Source organism: Eretmochelys imbricata, chromosome 4 (genome assembly GCF_965152235.1).
Source record: "Eretmochelys imbricata isolate rEreImb1 chromosome 4, rEreImb1.hap1, whole genome shotgun sequence".
NCBI classification, from domain to species: domain Eukaryota; kingdom Metazoa; phylum Chordata; order Testudines; family Cheloniidae; genus Eretmochelys; species Eretmochelys imbricata.
Window position 1 is genome coordinate 44,206,512 of NC_135575.1, and position 23,198 is coordinate 44,229,709.

The following is a 23,198-nucleotide window of genomic DNA, read 5'->3' on the forward strand; positions in this document are numbered from 1 at the left end:
GGGCCGGGGGGCCGGGCACTGCGCTGCCCCGCCGGAGAGGAGGGGCCGGGCCCCGGGCGGCCGGGGCTAGGGTGGGCGGCCGCGGCAGAGGGCGAAGCCGGCAGGAGGTGAGGCTGGGCGGCCGCGGCAGAGGGCGAAGCCGGCAGGAGGTGAGGCTGGGCGGCCGCGGCCGGGGGGCCGGGCACCAGGGGGGCTCCCCGGCTCGGGGCCCCGCAGCGGGGCGAATGGCTGCGGGCAGCATCACCACCCTGCCCGCGCTGCCCGACGACGGGGGCAGCGGCACCTTCCCCCCGGGGCACTTCAAGGACCCCAAGCGGCTGTACTGCAAAAACGGGGGCTTCTTCCTGCGGATCAACCCGGACGGCAGAGTGGACGGAGTCCGGGAGAAGAGCGACCCGCACAGTGAGTACCAGCCTCTCCCCCACCCGCTCCCCATCCCTGCCTCCCACCTCGCCCTCTGCACCCCCTGCCCTGCCAGCTCCCAGGGGCACAGCCTGGCTACTCCAAGGGCTACCGGCTGCCCCCTCCCACCTATACACCGTTCATGGCACGTACCCACTGCGCCCACTCCGATGATACCCTCACCCACACTCCCCTCCTCAAACCTGCGTAGCCCAAACTCCTCGCTGACGGTAAAATCCTGGCTTCATTGACAACAATGGCAAACTCCTATTTCAGTGGGGGCAAGATTTTACTCTAGGTCTCAAACCTATTCCTGTTGCCTTCCTATCCTCTGGGTCTGAGGGCATGACTATGAAGACCTGAGTTCACTCCTACTTTGGTCACAGAACTGCTGTGTGACCTTGGGTAAATCGCTTAACCTCTGGACTTCTTCACATTAGAGAATCTTACTGTGTTTGAACAGGATTGGGAACATTTGAGTTAATGACAGGTAATGACACTGTCAGGACCAACAAGGAGTCCGGTGGCATCACCGGACTCCTTGTTGTTTTTGTGGATACAGACTAACACAGCCACCCCCTGATACTGTCATGACCATGACTTTGCAGTCTAAGTGTAGACTAGCTTAATTCAGGAATGTGGGGGTTTAACCATGGCTAGCTGATAGGGTATCTCATCCTGGGCTACACCAGCTGCAAACTGTAGTCCGTATTTTGTCTAATTTGAATGCTCCCAATCCTATTCAAGCACAGTAAGATGTTCTTGCATATACAAGTTTTCTGCCTGTCTTTCCCCTGTCTCTGAAATGGATAGAATAACACTTGCCTACTTCAAGTGTTAAGTTTTAAAGCTAGTAACATGAGATACTTAAAGTATTTATTATCTGTACTGATCAGTCAGCTTTATTAATGGACAGTGTAGAGTTATGTTTCTGTTAAAGCAAGCTCACATCTTAAACAAGAAAGAAAAGTGTGGGACATGTTTGTGAAAGTTTTCATTTTCATGTATAATCAGCTTGGATCAAAGGACAGTAAAAACAAGTGTAAAATACTTTGAATATTACAAAACTTGGCCTATATCCCAGACAGTATTCTTGTGGAAGTGGTAATACCTCTCCCAGTGCCCTCTCTCTCAGGGCAGGAAGAGGGTCCTGGGGTGGGAATGACCATTCACTTCCTTTGTTTTGAAAGGGGATCACAGTACATAGAATAGTTTGCCTGTTCTTGCTAACTGAGGATTAATCAGACACCTTGCGCTGCAGGAGGCCTGTTGTCCAACATGGAATTTTGTGGGTGGATCTTATTACTACTGTCGCCTTTTGCTTAGAGAACAAAAGCCACAAGACTTTTTAAAGTATTGAAAAGTCTGTGAATAGTACTTGCCAATCCAGTGACAATATCTTAACCTGTCCCACAACTGAAGAGCTGCTGGTGAATGATTTCCTTCAAATCGGTTATGCATTGCAGAATTACTATGTATCAGAGGGGTAGCCATATTAGTCTGGATTTGTAAAAGCGGCAAAGAATTCTGTGGCACCTTTATAAACTAACAGATGTATTAAGTTTATGCTCCAGTACGTCCGTTAGTCTATAAGGTGCCACAGGACTCTTTGCCAGAATTACTATGCAGTCTTAGTCTCTTGCCATAGAGGATAACAGCCCTCTATCATGCTTCCTGATTAGTATACTACTAGATTTGTACTATGCACTTTATGAACCTTGACTAGACAAGGAACTGCTATGAGACAATTGGCACCAGCTGCAGAGAAAATAAGATTGTACTCAAACAGGCTCTTTTCACAAAGAGGTAATTGTGGCACGAAATTGACTAGGATTATGGCCCTATTTTTCATCAGCTTCTGGCCTGATCCTGAAATGCAAGTGGCATAGAAGGGAGACAGAAGAGGAGGAGGAAGACAGAAACAGAAAGAGAAGACATACGAAGAGAAAAAGGAGAGTAGGGTGGAGAGAGGGGAAAATGGCTAGTGTGCTACATCTTTTCCAATGAGAATTTGTAGACCTCAAAGGCTTACACTTCAAGTGTTCATATCCACACAATACACTTGGAAACCCTTTAATATTTTCTTCCAATTTTGGTTTCTAAATTCTGGAAGATATTTGCCAATAGCTTCTTCTAAAATCCTGGAGAAACACTGCAGGAGCCTGACACATGACCTGGGTGTATTGGGAGTGGGTTGGGGACAGCCTATAGCTGTGTTACTGTGTGATGTGCCTGTACATTCACTTTTTTTCTTGTAGATTTCTCAGATGCTCCTTGAAAAAAGGAAAATATAATGCAAATGTGTGTGGAGTAGTGTAAAATATTAAATTATACTCCATGTTACAAATACCATAAACCTTAATGCCTAAAGTAATATATAGGTAAGTGGCCTGATTTTTTTTTTTCCAGACATGTTGGTCATTGACTGCTCTGGATGCCCTGTATTAGAAATTGGAACATTTGTTTTGGTGTCTAAATATGGACCTAGCTGCTTAATTCTTTTCTAAAATGTGACTGAAAAGTCCCATTTAAATACTCAGGTTACTAGAACAATTTGCTTTTTCTAAGATTTCAGTTTTCATAAGGAAATGTAAGTTTTAAATCATAATAATAACCCTAATGATGTCCATGCGGTCTACCTTTTTAAATATAATGTACATACCCTGCTCCAGGCATCTGTTTGGGATCAAATGGAAATATTGGGAAAAGTAGGCATTCTTATACGAAAAATCTCATTCATTCATAATGCCCATCTTGTCACCTCATGAAGTAGCTGGGAGAGTATCTTTGAAAGCTAATAAATTCAAATTTATGACTGAAGTATGGGTCTGTGAGGCAAACGCGCGTGCTCTCTCTCTCTCTTTCCTGGTTCTGCAACCTCTCTGCATTTTCAGTTTCACCTGATTGCACTCCTATTCCTCTGCTGCCATTTTTCTTTGCATCTCTCTCTTTCGTTCCCTCCTCCTCTCTACTGCTTTGCACTTTTCTCACACTCTCACCTTTTAGTTCTCCAATCTCCCTTCTCCTGACTCCATCCTATTGCCTTTTTCCTAATCCCAATACTCTTTGCCTCTACTCCCTTTACCAACCTCCTCTGTGGTAGGCTGTGGCACCAGTGAGCAGGCTACTCTTCTATTCCAGACCATTTCGAGGAAGGGCTTACATGTTTCCTTTAAGGTCTTTCCCCTTTCCTGCCCTCTCCCCACTCCCACATTTCTGCTACTGCTAATAACTTGAGGGGCCTAAGAAAAGGTTGTTTTTGGTATGCCTGGAGCATCATACTGAAACAACAAGCAATAAATAAAAGACAAGTCTTGGACACCTTCCTAAGAGGCATAAGACTGAAAATGTTATAAAGAAAAGTATATCTAAATTAAGTGATGCAGTTTTACCTTATGAAGCCTAACTTTCCCTTTCTTAAACATCAGTTTCTATGAGAAATGCAGTCGGGGGAAATGGATGGAATTATTCCAGCAGAGAAATTGACCTAAATGTTCAAGGACATTGATTCAAGGAAGATTTAGGAGAGATTCTTTTGGTAACTGTTCTTTTCAAGATTTAATTGCCTAAAGTTGTACTGGATGAACCCTGGTTCATTTCTGCTTTCAAAGGAAGTTCTGATTTTAGAGGGTGTGAAGACCTGTATCTGGTTAGATCTGTGTCCAAAATATAATTCTGTAAAACAGTGTCTTATTTAGTTGTGTATGACTTTTTCCCTGATACTCCTTTAGTACTAAGGAGCATGTGTCCAATTATATATTCTGTTCCCTGTGTGAGACTGGATTGTTTTTTGCATTTGTCGTGTGCTTACATGAACTCTTAAATGTATATTTAACGGAAACAAGAAATAGCAAGTAAAAATCCTGTATGCTAGATGACTGAGATTCACATAGCTATAAAATAGGACACTACATGTATCATGGTAGATATTGCCATATCTCATATGCATTGTAAAATGACTTCAATGAAGAAATGGCAGTATGTCTTCTGACACACCCTGGTGTCTTGTTCGTTCTGAAATGTATGTGGCAAACCAAACACAAGACAAGTCACACTTGTGGAGTTTATCTTTTACAAGAAGTTCTTTGCAAGCTGTGCGAGTTCTTCTGGCTGAACAAGGCAGCACAAAGTATCCAGTCAGCTTAGAAAGTGTTTTAGAAAATCCTCAGACGTCTGTATTGAAATGACTACTGAGCAAACAAAGTGGTTCACTTGTCCATAGCTTCCAGGAGACATCCAGTAGCACAGCTTGTTTCCTTCTTGGTCTTTCTCTCACTTGGAAATAGCCAGAATTGATATAATTCCTTAACTTCCATCCTGCTTTGCCTCAGGCCAGGAGTACAGTATGGCATCCTGGAAGGACTACATTTTCTAGTAATCTTTCTCCTTGATCTCCTAGAGACTGTCTAGGAACTTCTGAGACAGCTTTGTCCCTCACTGATCAGGGCGAAAGATGTTCCAGCCTACTTTGTTCATGAACTCCTGTTGCTTTCCTCTGAAGACTTAAGAGCCGATATACAGTCCTTTATTTATTTGTATATTTTAATGTATTAAGTAACAATTTGGGATCATAACATTTTAAAACCATTATATTTTATCATTATTCTAAATTACATAAAGCAAGAAATATTTGAAAATAATTAAAATGATCACAACCTTTTGTAGTGTCCTGATTAAATAAACGGGAAGGTAGAAATATGATCCCTTAAGCTGAGCCTAGTATAATCAAATGTGATATGAAAATGAACTGAAACCCTTACTGATCCTGAGCCAGACTTTAAGGCTTCAGTAGCCAGCATCTCTCATTTGGGCACTTAAATTAATGGTTAGATTTTTTTTTCCCTCAAAAGCTTTCTGCACCCAGATGCTCCTGTTCTCATTGGGATTTGTTGGGTGCTGAGCACTTTTGAAAATCTGACCACTTAAATTAGGTACCTAGATGAGAGCTGAGTGTTTTTTCCAAAAAACAAAACAACAACAAAAAATTAGTCCCAATTGTGGGTTCTGAACACTCCAGAAAATCTGGCCCTAGACATCCAGTCACATCACTCTTTTCACATCACACAAGTTATTCCCTCAAAAAATTATTCACTCTGAAGACCCACCCATTAAGTTACTTTTTAAGTTTTTTTTTAAACTGTTTCAGTTGTTAATCCCAGCCATTCCCACAGTGTGTGTTTTTGTCCATTTACAGTAATGGATGAGGAGGTGTCAATTCCAGGAGAGGCAAAGTTGCTTTTGTAATGAGCCAGCCACTCCCAGTCCCTATTCAAGCCCAAATTAATGGTGTTAAATTTGCAAATGAATTTTAGTTCTGCTGTTTCTCTTTGAAGTCTGTTTCTGAAGTTTTTTTTGTTCAAGGATGGCTACTTTCAAATCTGTTATTGAATGTCCAGAAAGATTGAAGTGTTCTGCTACTGGCTTTTGTATGTTACCATTACTGATGTCCAATTTGCGTCCATTTATTCTTTTACGTAGGGACTGTCCGGTTTGGCTAATGTACATGGCAGGGGGGCATTGGTGGCACATGATGTAATATAACACATTAGTAGATGTGCAGGTGAATGACCCGCTGATTGTGTGGCTGATGTGGTTGGGTCCTCTGATGGTGTCGCTAGAGTAGATATGGGGACAGAGTAGGCAACAAGGTTTGTTATAGGGATTGGTTCCTGCGTTAGTGTTTCTGTTGTGTGGTGTGTAGTTGCTGGTGAGTATTTGCTTCAGGTTGGGGGGCTGTCTGTAAGTGAGGACTGGCCTGCCTCCCAAGGTCTGTGAGAGTGAGGGGTCGTTTTCCAGGATAGGTTGTAGGTCACTGATGATGCTCTGGAGAGGTTTTAGCTTGGGGATGTACACGATGGCCAGTGGTGTTCTGTTATTTTCCTTATTGGGTCTGTCCTGTAGTAGGTGATTTCTGGGTACCTGTCTCTCTCTGTCAGTCTGTTTCCTCACTTCCCCAGGTGGGTATTGTAGTTTTAAGAATGCTTGATAAAGATCTTGTGGGTGTTTGTGTCTGTCGGAGGGATTGGAGCAAATTTGGTTGTATCTTAAGCGTTGGCTGTAGACAATGGATCGTGTGGTGTGTCCTGGATGGAAGCTGGAGGCATGGAGGTAAGTATAGCTGTCAATAGGTTTCCGGTAAAGGGTGGTGGTTATGTGACCATCACTTAGTTGCACTGTAGTGTCCAGGAAGTGGATCTCTTGTGTGGACTGGTCCAGGCTGAGGTTGATCATAGTGGGATCCAGAAAGTTGTTGAAATCCAGGTGGAATTCTTCAAGGGCCTCCTTCCTGTGGGTCCATATGATGATGTCATCAATGTAGCGCAAGTAGAGGAGGGGCACTAGGGGACGAGAGCTGAGGAAGCGTTGTTCTAACTCCACCATAAAAATGTTGGCATACTGTGGGGCCATGCAGGTACCCATAGCAGTGCCACTGACTTAAAGGTATAAGTTGTCCCCAAATCTGAAATGGTTGTGGGTGAGGACAAAGCAGCAGAGCTCAGGTGTGCCGTGACCTCATCAGGGATACTGTTCTTGACCGCTTGTAGTCCATCCTCATGTGGAATATTGTTACACTATATCCACCCTGATCGAATTGGCCCTGTCAACACTGGTTCTCCACTTGTGAGGTAACTCCCTTCTCTTAATGTGTCAATATATTTGTCTGCATCTGTAATTTTTACTCCATGCATCTGAAGAAGTGGCGTTTTTACCCATGAAAGCTTATGCTCAAATAAATCTGTTAGTCTTTAAGGTGCCACTGGACTCATTGTTTTTGTGGATACAGACTAACATGGATACCCCCTGATTTTTTTGTCATAGTCTACCTAAAAATTCTTCCCAGTTCTGGGATGCAATTTTCTCAAAGGTAGCACAGCAAAGGGAAGAAAATATATATTGTGTTTTAAGACTTACTGTGTAACATCATCTATACTTGCTGGTATGGCATTGGAGTAGAGGTGCCGCCTGATGAATTCTCCTTTACTGGAATCCAGCTGCCCAGCACAAGTCCCATTGGAACAGACTAAGAATGAGAGAATATATGCCATGGAACATGCTTTGTTAATCCTCCAAGCAGAGCTACTATCTACTGCAGCATACTTGCCTGCCTACTAGATGTGGCCTCTAAGGTAGGGGACCACACTCTGGATGTGGTCAGTGAGTTACCCTAGCATTTTCTTGGATACTGTGGGGACTCTTGGGGAAACTTTGCTTTTTGAGTAAGATAAGCCAACACTTCTCCCAGCTCCCTGGTGTGTGATTTATGCCTTAATGTTTGAAAAGTGCTTTGAGATCAAACGTATGATATAGGTAGTCACTATTTATTTCTGTTATACAGAGTAAATACTCTACCTGTGCTTTAACTATTAATCTTGGCAGCTGTTTATTTAAAGTACTTTGTGAATTCATAGAGATGATCATTTAAATAAGCTTGTGGGCCAAAAGCTCCAAATGCTTACTCCTGCCAAAACCAATTTTATGACCCAAAAATAAGGGATTAAATTTATGGGCAATATTCTGGAGCTATGTTAGTGTAAAACCAGTGCAAGGTCAGAATCAGGCTCTAAATCAGGGGTGGGCAAACCCCTGAGGGCGGCAACTGGGTATGGAAATTTTATGGTGGGCCATGAAAGCTCATGAAATTGGGAGTTGGGGTGCCGGAGGGCTCCAGCTTGGGGTGTGGGCTCTAGGGTGGGGCTAGGGATGAGGGGTTGGGGTGCAAGAGGGCTGCTTTGGGCTGAGACCAAGGGGTTCAGAGGGCGGGAGGGGGATCAGGGCTGGGGCAGGGGTTTGGGGAACAGGAGGGAGTCAGGGTGGCAGGCTTTGGGTGGCGCTTACCTCAAGCAGCTCCCAGAAACAGCGGCATGTTCCCCCTTCAGCTCCTACATGGAGGTGCGACCAGGGGTGTCTGCGCACTGCCCTGTCCGCAGGTGCCACCCCTGCAGCTCCCACTGGCTGCGGTTCCTGGCCAATGGGAGCTGCGGGGGTGGCGCTTGGGGTGGGGGCAGTGTGCGGAGCCCCCTGGCTGTCCCTAAGCATAGGAGCTGGAGGAGGGATGTGCCTCTGCTTCCGTGAGGAGTGGAGCAAGACCCTGGCCCCGCTCCCTGGCTGGAGCCCCAGAGCAGGGAAAGCCCCAGACCCGACTTCCTTGTGGGAGTTTAGGGCCAGATGAAAATGTCTGGAGAGCCATCTGCCCCGGGCTGTAGTTTACCCACCTCTGCTCTAAATGTTCTACTAAAAGACATTGTCTCTCTTATTACCTTTTTAAGAATAGAAATGTTTGTTCCTGTACTTTCCACTAAGAAAAATTAGACCAAGTTGCTAATGTTTTTTGACCTACAAATACTCATAATACTCTGTGCAAACCTGTGAGTTCATTCTGGGGTTAGAAATGTTTTCCAATAAAAAGCAGTTTATGGAAAGTGAGCTGTGATTATTTGTTGAGTATTATTAGTATTGACAGAATAGACAGGGTCTAACCCTTGAAATCAGTGGGAGTATTTCCATTGACTTCACCATATATTGGATCAGGATACTGGAATTGTTACATCAATTGCTACGGAAAGCTATTAAGTGTCAGCTTGCATTTTGGATAAATGCTGAATAGCAAAAGATGTAACACACTAGCCAGAATTATCAGTCCCCTCATTCAAAAGCTGTATAAAATATGACTTATTTCTCATGACCAAACTTATACCCTGAAACATGCCCCCCAATACCAAGGTGACTGGTGTTTTACACCGTAATAATTTGAAAAAGGCCGGATTCTCTGCATGATCAGCTCTAACAAGTAGAGGGCTAATAACTTAATTTAGATATCGACATTTTATACATCTTACCTTAAGGTATCCATTTTATAAACACTTATTTTTTAGTATTCTTGCAATCCTGAGCTCTGATTCATGCTCTCAATTCTTATGATCAAATTCTTTGAGGTGTGTCGTCAGTTTTCACTGCAGGAGGTGTTATGACCTTGAAGGATCAGGCTCAAATTCTGCACAATATTCTTTCAGTTTCAGCTTTAATTTCCTTTTTCAGAATATTCTATAAAACTTTTTTAAAGTAATAACTGCCTCTTTTTGTACTTATTTAAATTCTGTACTGTCAACTTGAAAACTAAGGAGATTTTACTTCTATTTAGGTCTAGAAATTGAAAATAGGGGGGGAAAATCTAAACTGGAATAATTCCTATATTGCCTAACTTGTTCAAGTAGCTCACCATCTGCATCCAGAACTGTTTCTATATGAAACAGTTATTTGGGTGGCAGGACACAATGCACGGAAATAATCTGCTTCAGTGCTGATACCAGTTCCAAGCAAGGGGCCAGATTTATCTCAGGTGTAATTCTTTTGTGATTTGTTATAAAGTCACCCCCGGGATGAATTTGGCCGGAGATGTTTAGTTGAAGTGATTCATCTTGATCACTTTGTCAAAAGCTTTAAAGACCTCACTGCACTGAAATGTAAAGTTATAAACTATTACATTTTTATCAAACTTTGTTGTGATAAAATGATCTTAATTCAACAAAAAAACTGAAATTTGTATTTTGATTATATTAAGTAATGTTTCCAAGGAATATATTTAAAGTTTACGAATGACACATTCCAAGGTGTTTCAAAATCATTTTTGAGATGAGTGTTCATATTATGAAACTGATTTATAATGCTAGACACAATTGGTGTTTTTTGCTAGTGATGATATAGAAGTGTCCATTTTCTAGACAATAAGACTATGTTCCATTCCTTATGTATAATTTAGTGGAATTACTGTTTCAAGTAAGGGAACTATTAAGAATGCCTAATTTACTGTGATGTAGAGGCTACATATCTCTGTGAATTCCAAGACTATTGCATATCCAGGGCAAATTTACCCTGAAGTTAAACTGGGATTTAACTGGGATATAGAGGACATCACACCTCATTGTTCAAACATTCACAACTAGTAACTTTCTATTTCATTAGCCAGTGTGTATTCAAGGCTATGTATTTCAAAGTACTTCCTTGCTTCTTAAACGCTCAGCTGTGTGCCTTGTAACATTACCTGGGTCATGTTATAAACACCTAGAAATGTACTGTACTATCTCTTGTGTCCAGCTGATTTCTCAATAATACAATCAAAAAGATGTGTCCAGAGTTCTGATGCCATTCAGAATTCATCTTCTTTGTGCAGTTTTTTTTAAATTTTCAGGATAAAGTCAAATTTCTACCTGAATATCTGTGTACACTTAAGATGATAAACCATTTAAATGAGTTACTGCCATATTGATATGGTGTCCCCAAGGTTGGGTGTGAGTTCTGCTACATAAACTGTTCCTGAACATGTCTTTCTAGGTGACTGTTCCTATGTAAGTATGTCACTCTTAAAGATGGCAGCTTTCTTGACTTTTTGGTCTTGAGGGGAAGCACCTGACTGCTATAATGGAGGAAGATATTAAGAGTACTGGGAAGAACTATACTCCCTGTATTAACTTTGCAATGGTAATAGAGTGAATTGGTGGTGTATTACTCTAGTACTTCTAGGCATTGACCTAGTCTTATGTTTGCAGCAGATCTAACAAAATAAGGAGAACTGTTAGATGTGCTGGTTATGAAATATCCCATGGCACTTTTTGTTGTAAGAGCAGTTATCAACCCTATTTTCCTGGTCACAATCCAAAGTGAATAATTACATTCTGATGAACTAAGCTTTCTGTGCAGTTTCAAGTACACATGGTGCCCTTATCTTCCACTCCTAAACAGTTGTGCAGTGCTTTTGCTTACTATTAAAAATGCTGCTGTGCTCCATTCCATAGGTATCGGTCTTGGGGCACATCTACACTAGAAAGTTTTTTACTGGCAGAAATTCTGCAGGTGTTCTGCAGTTTACGTAGTTCTTTCAGCTGTGCGTTCACATTTGGCTCCCTTTGCTGGTGCAATGTGTCCTTGCAGCATCAGGCTGTATTGCTAAAGGACACCACTGAACATCCCAGTGTCCCGTGCCGCTGCCTGGCATGCTACCTTGTGGGAAATTTTTGCAGAACATTGTGGTGCTGCTGCCATGTTTTTGTGGCATACTTTCACTCCTCTCCGGGAACTATGGAAGTTTGGGGTTAAATTTCCACATCTTTCTATTCTATCTCATAATCTATTCCTTTTTGCCACTGTGACACTATGGATACTCACCCAGAGCAGTTGTCACTGCCTGCGCTGGGTGCTTCTGTGGTGTTTTGGCTCAAAGCCCTGCCCATCAGTAGCATGCTTTCAGCATAAAGTTTTCCCCTGGCTTCACTCAGCCTGGTTACTCTTGCAGGGTGATCCAACAGCCCTTCCAGTCTCGAGTCACCCCAAAACCATCTCCCCTGCAGTGTCCAGTTCCTCTTGCTGGTTGTTACAGAACTTATCAAGATTTCTGCCTCCAAAGAAACCATGTTCACCATCCTGCTAGGTTATTTGAGACTTTTACTATTTAGTTTTATATACAGCACTGAAATGGATTTGTAAAAGTGAAACAAGTGCATTAACAGAGCCTAAGTTTAAGTGATATTAGGTAGAAAGAATAGGGATATAAATGGCTAGAAACAAAAGTAAAAAATACGCTTCTCAGACTAAAATTTAACTTAAACTTTAGAGTCCCTTGTTCAAAGTAGCTTTCTCACCACAAAGAACGAGGAGTACTTGTGGCACCTTAGAGACTAACACATTTATTTGAGCATAAGCTTTTGTGGACTAAAGCCCACTTCATCAGATGCATGGAGTGGAAAATGCAGTAGACAGACACACACCCGTCCCCACCTTCCTACTGTATTTTCCACTCCATGCATCAGATGAAGTGGGCTTTAGCCCACGAAAACTTATGCTCAAATAAAATTGTTAGTCTCTAAGGTGCCACAAGTACTCCTCGTTCTTTTTGCTGATACAGATTAACACGGCTGCCACTGAAACATTTCTCACCACAGTCCTTCCAGGGTCAACACAGAGCCTGAAGCGCTTGGTTTCTTTGTTGCCTCAGGTAAAGGATGCCAAAATGGCTTTTTGCCTGTGTTTATATTTTTCTCAGTCAATTGACCCTGTTTAAGAGTCAGGAAGGCTTCAAAGGGGTGCAGTCTGCATCCTCTTTTGAGATTAAATGGTCATCTTCCCTAACTTGCTTGCCTGATGGCTTTGTTTACAGTGCATGTAAGTGTACTTTTTCTGTCTTAGGTCACACCTTGCTTAATTTATAGTGGGTACACTGTCCAGTCTGTGAAACATTCCTTTGTCTCGGATAGGCTGTACTTAAGCACTGTCTGCTAAACATGTCTGAGGAATGTTTTTCCAGCAAGCATCTAGAACTCTTTATACACTGGCTGTACATACAGCACACAATAGTATTAATGATCTGCATGTTATCAGTTTGCATATGACACCTTTACATGACACCTTTCAGATACTGGTTGTCATAATCTGTGAGTTGGGGCAATGAGTGTTGTCAGGCCTGATCAGACTTATTGTACAGGATGCGCTCTGACAGTTGGCATTAAGGTGCTCCCTGGATCACAGCTGCTATCTTGCCGCCAAAAATATTGGTGAGATATCAATCTACCAAGCTGACTTGACCATTGTATTTGCAGAACTGAGGATGACTGAGCAGCTGAAAGACTTGCAGGTACCTGCTAACCAACTATACAGGGTACAGCAGCAGTCTTTGGGACCAAATGATGAACATGGAGTGGGTGGGATTGGATTGTAATGCAAACCTGGGATAACCAGCAGTGGTTTCAGAACTTTCGGATGCAGAAGCCCACATTCCTGGAGTGGTCACGCCAAACTCACCTCAGCCCTGCAATGCAAGACACAGATGAGAGCTGCTCTGACAGTGGGGAAATGGATGGCAGTCTGTCTTGAAATTTGCAACCCCAAATTGCTACTGCTCAGTGGGTAGCCAGTTTGGGGTTGGAAAATCTATTGGGGTGCAAATGTGCAAAGTGATTTAATTGTGTCCGCTCTACAGGATGGTCACATTGGGCAATACCCAGGAAATAGAGGGATTCAGTGGGCTTTCCTAATTATGATGGAGTGATTTTTTGTTTCATTGGCTCATGTAGACTTACACCAAAACACCTGGACAGAAGCAAGGACAGATTTAACTATCATCTGAACCATAGGCGCCAATTCCGTGGGTGCTCCAGGGCTGGAGCACCCACAGGGGAAAAATTAGTGAGTGCTCTGCACCCACCGGCAGGCAAGCTCCCCTCACCTCCACCCCACCTCATCTCCTTCCTCTCCCACTCCCCCCCCCGCCAAGCTCACTGCGTCCCCGCTTCTCCACCTACCTCCCAAGCACTTCCCGCTGCCAAACGACTTTCCAGGAGGGAGGAGCAGGGATGCGGCATGCTCAGGGGTGGAGGTGGAGAAGAGGTGGGGTGGGGACTTGGGGAAGGGGGGCGGAATGGTGGTGGGAAGGGGGTGAGGACTTTGGGGAAGGGGTGGAATGGGGATGGTGCAGGGGCAGGGTTGAGGTCGAGCACTCCCCAGGAACCGTGGAAGTCGGCGCCTAAGACCTAAACTGGTGCAGCACAGTTGTGGAGCATGCCTTTGGAAGACTGAAAGCCAGATGGAAATGTCTCATGATTAGGTTGGATCTCAGTGAGGAAATATTTTTAATGTTTTTGCTGCATGTTGTGTATTGCATAACATCTGTGAGGCCCAGGGTAAGGTGGATAGGCTATCTGGTGACTTTGAGATGCCTTGTTACAGGCCAGTTACTAATGCCACTACAGGTGCTGTGCAGTTGAGGGAAGCTTTGAGAGCAGACTGTAGCCGGACAGTGTGTCACACTGGTTACTGCGCAGATAGTAATTAGTTTTTTTGGGGGGCAGGGACTATAGCTTTGGGAAATTGTCAGCTCTGTACTAGAAGACACAATTATATCTGGGTTTTTGCAGAGTAGAACTTCAAAAAATGTGGTGTGACTGAAGTGTAAGGTGTCCTATAGCTGCATCACACTGGGCAGTAGATGTATTCACAGCAGTTCGTTCTTGTTCTGTGGGGTTGAACGTAAAGGGTACTGTTGCTGGGAGGATTGGAGGCCCATGGAGGTTGTACAGCACTGGCCAGAAGGAATTGTTCTCCAGGCTGAGTATTGAGTGCCGGCCTTTGATTGCCCTGATCAATTAGGTGCTCCAGCATTTGGGTCCTTTTTTTTTTTTATTTTTTATTTTAAAGAAATGTATGATTTTTTTGTGCACCCCCTGCTCCCACGAGTCCTGAGTTTCATGGACTCCAGGCTGTGCGCTCTGGATAAGTTTTGATTGGTTACCTGCAGCCCAGGTAACCCATTGTGGTTGAGAACCACTGGTGTAGACACATGAGCAGTCTTTTAATCCCCATTACTTCATGAGCCTTTAACAGAACACAGCTCGGGGTGTGTGTGTGTGGGTGTGTGCGCTTGTAGACATGGGGAAGTTTGGGAGGGATGGGTTTGCATATCTTTAGTGATAGTGTTGCAAAGATTGCTAAACTTATTACCGATTATCATGATCCTTGAGGATATATTGACCATGAGGGTCTTGGAAGGCCAGAGAATGGATGTGCTTGAGAGGCTGGCAGTTGGCTGGGGTTGTATGCTGCTTGGATCTTCAAAGTGATAATCACCCAAGAAATCCTTTTTAAATAGTGGAATGGGGAGGTGTTCTCTTATGGCAGGAGAAACAAATATTGTCTAGAAATATCCCAAAGATTAAATACTAATGGCTGAAAAAATGTCTGTGAAATTGTGCCAGAAGACTGCAAAATTGTTCAAGTTAAGAATAGCAGAGGGTCCCTGTGCCTACTGGTTGGTTAGTTCTGTGACTGTACCTCACTCTGTTGCTCCCTTCTTCTTCCGATGCAATGCAAGTAACTGTAGTTTTAAAGTCACTGCAAGTGCTTTGTTTGTTACCATGATACTGAATTTTTCTGGTTTGAAGCAAGTAACATTTCTGTTTTTCCTATTTTGGACTGTTGCCTAGTACTGCCATTTCATGCTCTTAAACTAAAGCTGCTAATTCAAAACAGAATTTTTCTCCCCATGCACGGCCGCTATTTTGAGAAGGGGATGGTGGGCAGAGGAACATTTCAGGAGCAAGCAAAATGGCCTAAATTACTGAGGCAGTCCTAGTAAATTACACCTGTGATATACTATACCTTGTGGTATATCTTGTAACCCCCATATTGCTCATCTGTATGTAACTTTGATATTGCATATAAAGCATGCTACGTGAGGTATCAGGGAAAAGGTTATGATTGGCTGAAAGTCAGTGTTCTATCTAAATGTGTATATCTTTAGTGCATGTGAAGTTATGAGAGTGCATTATATGGTTGTCACTAAAACATGCTGTAAGTTGGGAAATCAGCTAGATATTAGTTCCCCAGAGACAACAGCGAGGAAAGTAACCAATGCCTGGGTGGGGTGTCAAACAACCATCAACAGCTGCTATCCAGCAAAGCAGCTACAATTCAATGACTCGCCTGCATGAGGCCACACCAGGGAAATTGCTCAACCTTGCCTGGGAACTCAGCAAGGACCACCAGACATGCCTGGACTTGTGTTCTCCAAGCACATGGGACTGAGGGTATAGAACAGAACACAAGGGACTCATGCTTGGCCTTTCTCCTTCCCCCACCTATGCTCAAAGAAGACTGAAGACTCCAACAGAGGAGACTGGCCCAGGTTTAAGGGACAAATTTATATATTAAGGACTGTATAATATCCAGTGGAGTGAAAAAAAAAACCTGCTTAATCTAGACGTTGCCCAGTCTAATAGGGTTGAGAGTTTAGGCTGTATTCTTTCATTTTATTTTGGTAACTAACTGACTTTTTGCCTATCACTTTTATAATCATTTTAAAATCTACCTTTTGTAGTCAATAAATTTAACTGTTTATCTTTACCAAACACTTCAGGCAAACTCACTGGTAATCTGCTCAGGTTTGCAAAGGTTGGTGTATATCCACTTTCCATTGATGAAGTGGTGAACCAATTAATAAATCTGCACTGCTTGTCTTGAGCAGTGCAAGACTGTATATTCCTGAGGTACTGTGCTGGGGTAATTTGGCTGGTGCCTTTCTCTTTGTGATTCATGAGTGGCTCTGGGAGCATTCATGCAATCTAGCTGGGTGTGGGGCTCCACATGCTGTTGTGCTGAGTGATAACAGCTCCTGGAGGGGCTTGTTGCTTGTCACTAGCAAAGCATTGTAAGACCGCCTAGGCTGGAGAGAATTAAGTGGGTATAGCAGTCCCACAGTCATAGGCTGCACCGCAGGGATCCCATCACAACACCTACCTGAGTCACGTTTCTCAGTGTTTGCTTGGCTCAGTTGATCTTGCTGGAACTGAGTCCCAGCACCGTTTGTGTCCCCAGTGTATGTGATCTCGTAGTCAGTTACCAGTTCTGGGATGCCATAATACATTAGAATAGTCCCTTAGTGTCATGCCTTTGGGAAATAGGGAAACATTAGTCTATCAGACACATTACAATATCCTGATCCATATGTAATGTTTACAGTCTGATATGAACCCCTTGCTGACTTGTTCTCCAACAGCTGCCTAGACCAGATGAGTCCCAGAATGTATTCTGCTACTTTCATGATTCAGCTCAGGACTCAAGGTGGGGCTGTAATTCAGAGTTTTACTACAAATCTGAAGGAAAAACAGTGCATTGTTCATTTTACTCCGCATTCTGGGAGTTTGACAGTATGGTGCACTCAACTTTAAACACCTATGAGAAACGTAGATACTCCCAGAAAAGTGCAGGGGTCGCTTAGTAAACTGATGGCTTATGAAGCCTTTCATCTTCTGGGCTCTGGTTCATGTTCTGTCCAAGTCGGTAGTGATTGAAAGTTGTTGGCCTGATCATTTACAGCTAGCAGTATTCCCCTGTGAGACCATTATTTAAATGTTGTCATAGGGTGGATATGCACCTTGATAGGAGGGGAAAAATAGATGAGGAGCATTTAAGTTTCAGGAAGGGAGAGTTCCAATGTTACCCTTCTGCTTGCCATGCCCAGGAGTGAAATACTGTAGTGTGTGGGGGTTTTAAATAGCCATTAAAGGACTGGGTTCTTGGCCATTGTAAGATGGTTTCACTTTTAGCCTTGGGGAATCCAGTAACACACAGGTGTGATGTATAGTCAGCTGCCATCTCCTCTCCTCCATGTCCTATGATGAACATAGATCGGTGGGATCCTGAGGATCGGGTCAACAACTTTAAAGGTTGTGATTCCTAATAGGATCTATTCCTTATCAGATCATGCTACTTCCTTTCCCATTGCCATCACTAACTCCTCCATCCCTCTCACCAATTTCTGTTTACTTTTATTCTTCATGGCATCTCTAAAATCCAGTATTTCATGTCCATCTGTAATGCTAAAACCTATGTCTAGGGTCAGGTTTCAGAGTAACAGCCGTGTTAGTCTGTATTCGCAAAAAGAAAAGGAGTCCTTGTGGCACCTTAGACACTAACCAATTTATTTGAGCATGAGCTTTCGTGAGCTACCGCTCACTTCATCAGATGCATACCGTGGAAACTGCAGCAGACTTTATATATACACAGAGAATATGAAACAATACCTCCTCCCACCCCACTGTCCTGCTGGTAATAGCTTATCTAAAGTGAGCATCAGGTTAGGCCATTTCCAGCACAAATCCAGGTTTTCTCACCCTCCACCCCCCCACACAAATTCACTCTCCTGCTGGTGATAGCCCATCCAAAGTGACAACTCTTTACACAATGTGCATGATAATGAAGTTAGGCCATTTCCTGCACAAATCCAGGTTCTCTCACTCCCTCACCCCCCTCCAAAAACCCACCCCCATACACACACAGACTCACTCTCCTGCTGGTAATAGCTCATCCAAACTGACCACTCTCCAAGTTTAAAACCAAGTTAAATCAGAACATCTGGGGGGGGGGGGTAGGAAAAAACAAGAGGAAATAGGCTACCTTGCATAATAACTTAGCCACTCCCAGTCTCTATTTAAGCCTAAATTAATAGTATCCAATTTGCAAATGAATTCCAATTCAGCAGTTTCTCGCTGGAGTCTGGATTTGAAGTTTCTTTGTTTTAAGATAGCGACCTTCATGTCTGTGATTGCGTGACCAGAGAGATTGAAGTGTTCTCTGACTGGTTTATGAATGTTATAATTCTTGACATCTGATTTGTGTCCATTTATTCTTTTACGTAGAGACTGTCCAGTTTGACCAATGTACATGGCAGAGGGGCATTGCTGGCACATGATGGCATAAATCACATTGGTGGATGTGCAGGTGAACGAGCCTCTGATAGTGTGGCTGATGTTATTAGGCCCTGTGATGGTGTCCCCTGAATAGCTCTGCGATACAACCGCTCTGCGATACAAGCTCTGCGATACAACCGCATTTGCTCCAACCCCTCAGACAGAGACAAACACCTACAAGATCTCTGTCAAGCTTTCTTACAACTACAATACCCACCTGCGGAAGTAAAGAAACAGATTGATAGAGCCAGAAGAGTTCCCAGAAGTTACCTACTACAGGACAGGCCTAACAAAGAAAATAACAGAACGCCACTAGCCGTCACCTTCAGCCCCCAACTAAAACACCTCCAACGCATTATTAAGGATCTACAACCTATCCTAAAGGATGACCCAACACTCTCACAAATCTTGGGAGACAGGCCAGTCCTTGCCTACAGACAGCCCCGCAACCTGAAGCAAATACTCACCAACAACCACATACCACACAACAGAACCACTAACCCAGGAACTTATCCTTGCAACAAAGCCCGTTGCCAATTGTGCCCACATATCTATTCAGGGGACACCATCACAGGGCCTAATAACATCAGCCACACTATCAGAGGCTCGTTCACCTGCACATCCACCAATGTGATTTATGCTATCATGTGCCAGCAATGCCCCTCTGCCATGTACATTGGTCAAACTGGACAGTCTCTACGTAAAAGAATAAATGGACACAAATCAGATGTCAAGAATTATAACATTCATAAACCAGTCAGAGAACACTTCAATCTCTCTGGTCACGCAATCACAGACATGAAGGTCGCTATCTTAAAACAAAGAAACTTCAAATCCAGACTCCAGCGAGAAACTGCTGAATTGGAATTCATTTGCAAATTGGATACTATTAATTTAGGCTTAAATAGAGACTGGGAGTGGCTAAGTCATTATGCAAGGTAGCCTATTTCCTCTTGTTTTTTCCTACCCCCCCCCCCCAGATGTTCTGATTTAACTTGGTTTTAAACTTGGAGAGTGGTCAGTTTGGATGAGCTATTACCAGCAGGAGAGTGAGTCTGTGTGTGTATGGGGGTGGGTTTTTGGAGGGGGTGAGGGAGTGAGAGAACCTGGATTTGTGCAGGAAATGGCCTAACTTGATTATCATGCACATTGTGTAAAGAGTTGTCACTTTGGATGGGCTATCACCAGCAGGAGAGTGAATTTGTGTGGGGGGGTGGAGGGTGAGAAAACCTGGATTTGTGCTGGAAATGGCCTAACCTGATGCTCACTTTAGATAAGCTATTACCAGCAGGACAGTGGGGTGGGAGGAGGTATTGTTTCATATTCTCTGTGTATATATAAAGTCTGCTGCAGTTTCCACAGTATGCATCTGATGAAGTGAGCTGTAGCTCACGAAAGCTCATACTCAAATAAATTGGTTAGTCTCTAAGGTGCCACAAGGACTCCTTTTCTTTATGTCTAGTGTATTCACCATCTCGACTTCTTCTACAGCAAACTTCTTCTCTCTAGTCTCCCTATGTTTCGTCTCACCCCACACCAGTTTGTTCTCAACTCCTTACACTTATTACCTTCAAGGCCTTGCAGAATTCTACACTACCTATTTCTCCTCCTGTTCTCATTACTTCTCACTTCTGTTCTCTTTCTCCCACATGCTACTGCCTTCTTCCAGGTTGCTTTATCCTTGCTGCTACGTCTAGCTTCCTGTATAGCAAATGATCTCAATCTTCAAATCCCTCCTCAAAATGCATGACTTTTGCTCAGCCTTTCAATAATGACCTCTGCAAGATTTCTCTCAATCACCCTAAACTTGTTTTTCACCTCAGTGTCAGAACTAGATTTTAGGGTCATTAGGACAGGGGGCATGTTTTTATACTATCAAGTCACTTCTGATACCATTCTCTAGAGTTGCTTAAAGCCTATGAGAAAAATCAGATAACTGGAGATCTTGTCATTTGGCTCAGTGTTACAAGCATTGAAAGATATGGTGGCAAAGCTGCAGTCCAGAATGGTGAATGTGCTCCTTGGCAACACTACAGGAAGAAGGTTTGCTATGTGTACATGGCATGTGTTCATGGATTTCATAATTCAAATAAATGTTATTTTTAGCATTTCTTAATGGAGGTTGTAAAATATTTTTCAACCATGCACGTTTACATTGCACTTCACAAGACAGAGATAAGACACTTTGTGCTTTGAAGAACTTAAAATGTAGACAGATACGGACAATCAAAAGAGAGAAGATGCTCATTATTTGTTTTTAATTCATGAAGGGTTCCTTAAACACTGAAAGTGAAAGCAACAGCTGTGTAACAGCACAAGAGTTTAGAACAGTAGAATACTCTTTCTGATCTTCTACGGTATATTCTTTGTGCCTTATGGAGCGCACTGTCAGCAGGCAGCACTCAATAATAGAACTGACATTGTATTCTTCACTTCCAGTACTAAACTGTTGTTTGCTGCTGCTTTCTGCTGCAATTGTGGGGAAGGGGCACTTCATATCACCATTTAAAAAAAAAATTGCTCTTTGCTTCCTCTGTCTTCTGAAATATTGTTGTTTGTCTTGGGTCTCAGTTTACCTTCATTACTGTTGGTTGTATAGGTTTATTTTGAAAACAGTTAAGAACCCACGAAGGGGTTTGGAAAAATGCATGGTAAAAATAGTGCTCAAAAGATTTGGGATATACTTTAAACATGTGCTTAAAAATTTAGATACGAGTAGTCACGTTGACTTCTTAAAGAACTACTCTTCTGTAAAGCTTAGCATGTGCATAGGTGTTCCCAGAATTGAGGTCTATAAGAATAGCTGCTTGGGAAATAGCATAAGGAGAAGGCTGTGAAGGAGGCAGGGATCTGTATCCAAATGTTAAAGACGGACTTGAAGCCCAAACTAGGAAAACTTTAACTTTGTGTTAATTTGTATTACTAGTTAAACACTAATGCTTTGGCTACTGCAACTGTGCTTAATTCTGCTGAGTCATTCCACCATTTTACATCACTAAATACTAAATTAACTGGAATAAATAAATAAATAAAACACAGCCCATTATTTGCCTTTCCTTTTTGAAGTGAAGTTCTTAATCAACTTTAAGCATTTGTTTATATGCTCAGTGTTTATACACTAACAAATTTAATGTAATTTTAATTTGTTTTAAATCAACTAAAGTTGCATTGGGAAAATTCTTTTGGCAACTTGGTCCTGGCTTGAGTCTAGCTTTCACACCAGAGAACAGTACTGAATAAGATACACTTGTATTAAAATGACTCAGATTTCCCTATTTGGTTTTGACCTTTAGGCTTTAAATGATGCAATCAATTTACCTGCAATGACACAAGAGGCAGTCTGTTGTTAATTTGTAATACAAACAGTGCCCAGAGGCTCCAAATAGCATAGGGGTTTTATTATACTAGGCAACTGAGAAAATTTTAGCAAAAGATAGTCCTTGCCATCTAAATTTATATGCAATATCATGCAATCACTCTAAACTTGACTCAGCAACCACAAATCATTTTCACAAGTAAAGCATGAAATAAGTAAGAACTTCTCTGGCACTTCAATTTAAAGCCCTTTACACACATTTGACTGCCCCCTTGTGAAGCTGACAAGTATTATTGTACCTATTTTACAGGTGAGGAGTGGGAGGTAAAGAGACTTGTTCAAAACCATGGGTAGAAATTTAGTACATTACATTATCATTTTAAAAATGATGTCCTGTAGAAGTATAATTTGCCTCCTTTTTTAAATAACAAGGAGCATTTGGGAATACTGTAATCCATATAGTCAGTGGCCCCTAGGAGGGCAGGAGTTTAGGGTAGGAAAGAAATGGGCATAAATAAAGGGAGTGGTGGTGAGGGAGGATGTCGTCTGATTTCTGTACTTTTTGTTAAATGTTAGCCAGTTGGAATATGTAATTGCTGTGGGACAGGCTAGTTCAGTAGGATATTTCAAAAATTGGGTAACTTACTTTTTATTTAAACCCTTGGATTTATTCTGGTCACCAGAGCTTTTAGAAGTGTTCATATTTCAAGGGTGTGTATTTTTGTTGATGTTTAAAATTTTTAAAGCCCTTACTTCTGTCTGCTTATGGATTTATGCCCCTGGCTGGTGACAAGAAAAGGGATTTACCTAGGAGGATGCTGTAACACAGTAGTAAAGAAATGTGTCTTTATATGTTAACATGACTCACTAATTCTCAGTGTAAAATGTTACTCATGTAGCATCATTTGAACTAACAGATCCATTACTATACAATTATAACTGTTACAGATGACTATCTGGTGGGATACAAAATATTGATTGAGAAAAATTAAATTGATTAGGGTTTTAGCTCTTACCTTGAAGTCAACCGCCTCTAGGTCTTAGTGATCCTTCTAATCCTAAGAACTCATGCAGAAAGGGAAAATGAAGGCCACCCATCATTTGCTTCTTAAATTTTTACTTCGCTTTGGAGACAGGGTGGGGCATGTGAGATGATGTCTGGAGTTCTTTTGTGTTCCCTGCAGAAACTCTTCTGAAGAGCTAAGAACTATGAACCGCAGTTATGAAGGTGGGCGGGGGCGAGAATGTAA

General features: G+C 42.6%; 1 protein-coding gene across 1 annotated transcript in view; it reads left to right on the forward strand.

Moving 5' to 3' along the window:
- Nucleotides 1-224: 224 nt before the first annotated feature.
- Nucleotides 225-23,198, forward strand: part of FGF2 (fibroblast growth factor 2) — a 60,887-nt gene continuing 37,913 nt past the window's right edge. Inside the window, exon 1 of the mRNA XM_077815192.1 lies at nucleotides 225-402. Within this exon, the coding sequence (XP_077671318.1) occupies nucleotides 225-402 (178 nt within the window). The remainder of the gene's footprint in view (nucleotides 403-23,198) is intronic.